Source organism: Olea europaea, unplaced genomic scaffold, assembly GCF_002742605.1.
Source record: "Olea europaea var. sylvestris unplaced genomic scaffold, O_europaea_v1 scaffold42305, whole genome shotgun sequence".
NCBI lineage: Eukaryota > Viridiplantae > Streptophyta > Magnoliopsida > Lamiales > Oleaceae > Olea > Olea europaea.
In genome coordinates, this window is record NW_019262137.1 from 1 (window position 1) to 1,008 (window position 1,008).

The 1,008-nt window shown below is 41.2% G+C and overlaps 1 protein-coding gene across 1 annotated transcript; it reads right to left on the bottom strand.

Annotated features, from left to right (window-relative positions):
- Positions 1–6: 6 nt before the first annotated feature.
- On the bottom strand, positions 7–979 carry LOC111387746 (auxin response factor 16-like; the record flags this gene model as incomplete). Its single annotated transcript, XM_023012331.1, has 1 exon — positions 7–979. A coding segment is annotated over exon 1 (935 nt), but the record flags the coding sequence as incomplete, so codon positions are not given.
- Positions 980–1,008: the final 29 nt, after the last annotated feature.

A 1,008-nucleotide genomic window follows, 5' to 3' on the forward strand; every position in this document is an offset into this window, starting at 1 on the left:
ACAAACTCTGGTGCGCTCGCTCGTGGATAATAGACGACCTCAAACGGTTGTCCATTGGCAGCAAGATTTGCTGCTTCAATAACAGATTCAGCTCTCACTTTCCCCATTTCCCTCAAACCGTTTTCATTCCCTTTCTTAACATTTCCCATAGTCAAATTCCCGTTTTCTCTCAGAAAACCAGAAAATCCCCCATACATAGAAGAGGCAGAGTTTGAATCTCCAGTGTTCCATCCAGAAGACACCTCAGGTCCACCGCCAATACCCCTCTTTGTCCTCCGAATTCCAACACGTAAATCCCCATTTTCTGCCCTATAGAACACAATCGAATCACCGGCAAGGAGCTTCTTCTGATTCACAAAATTACTCCACCCGGTTGTCAAAAGATGTCGCCGGGGTGTCCCTCTATATATATGTCTAAATTTCCAAATCTCCCCATGAACATCCTTAGCAAAAATTGTCTGAACCGGGGGCTCGGCCGAATAATCCAACCTCGGAAATATAGTCTCAGCACAATACCTAGGAACAGAGAATCCCCCACCATTGTTTGCATCAGACTGTGTCAATGTCTTAGCAAATGAATTGGATTTTTCCTTTTCATCACACTTATCAAAACCTAAAAATCCACACTCATCATCACCATCACCTTCATTACCTCTCAATGGGATTAATCTAATTTTCGAGTATACCTCGTCTGTCTCTGCATCAGCTAAGTATTTAATGGATGAAACTCTACACAGAATAAATGGTGAAATTCTTGATAACCCCCATAAATCTACATTTTTATGGGCATGTTCGGAATGTCCTTGAGGAAAATAATAGATTTTGGAATTCATAGGAGGCAACTGAACCATCCCACCAGCACAGGCATGCCATAAATGGGGATCCAAGGATTTCTCCACTTGATTCATTGGTTTGTTCACAGAATGCATAATATTAATCATCTTCGTAAAACTTTGACTGCAAACACATCCAAAGAACAACAATTATTAATCTTCTCTAACAAAATGC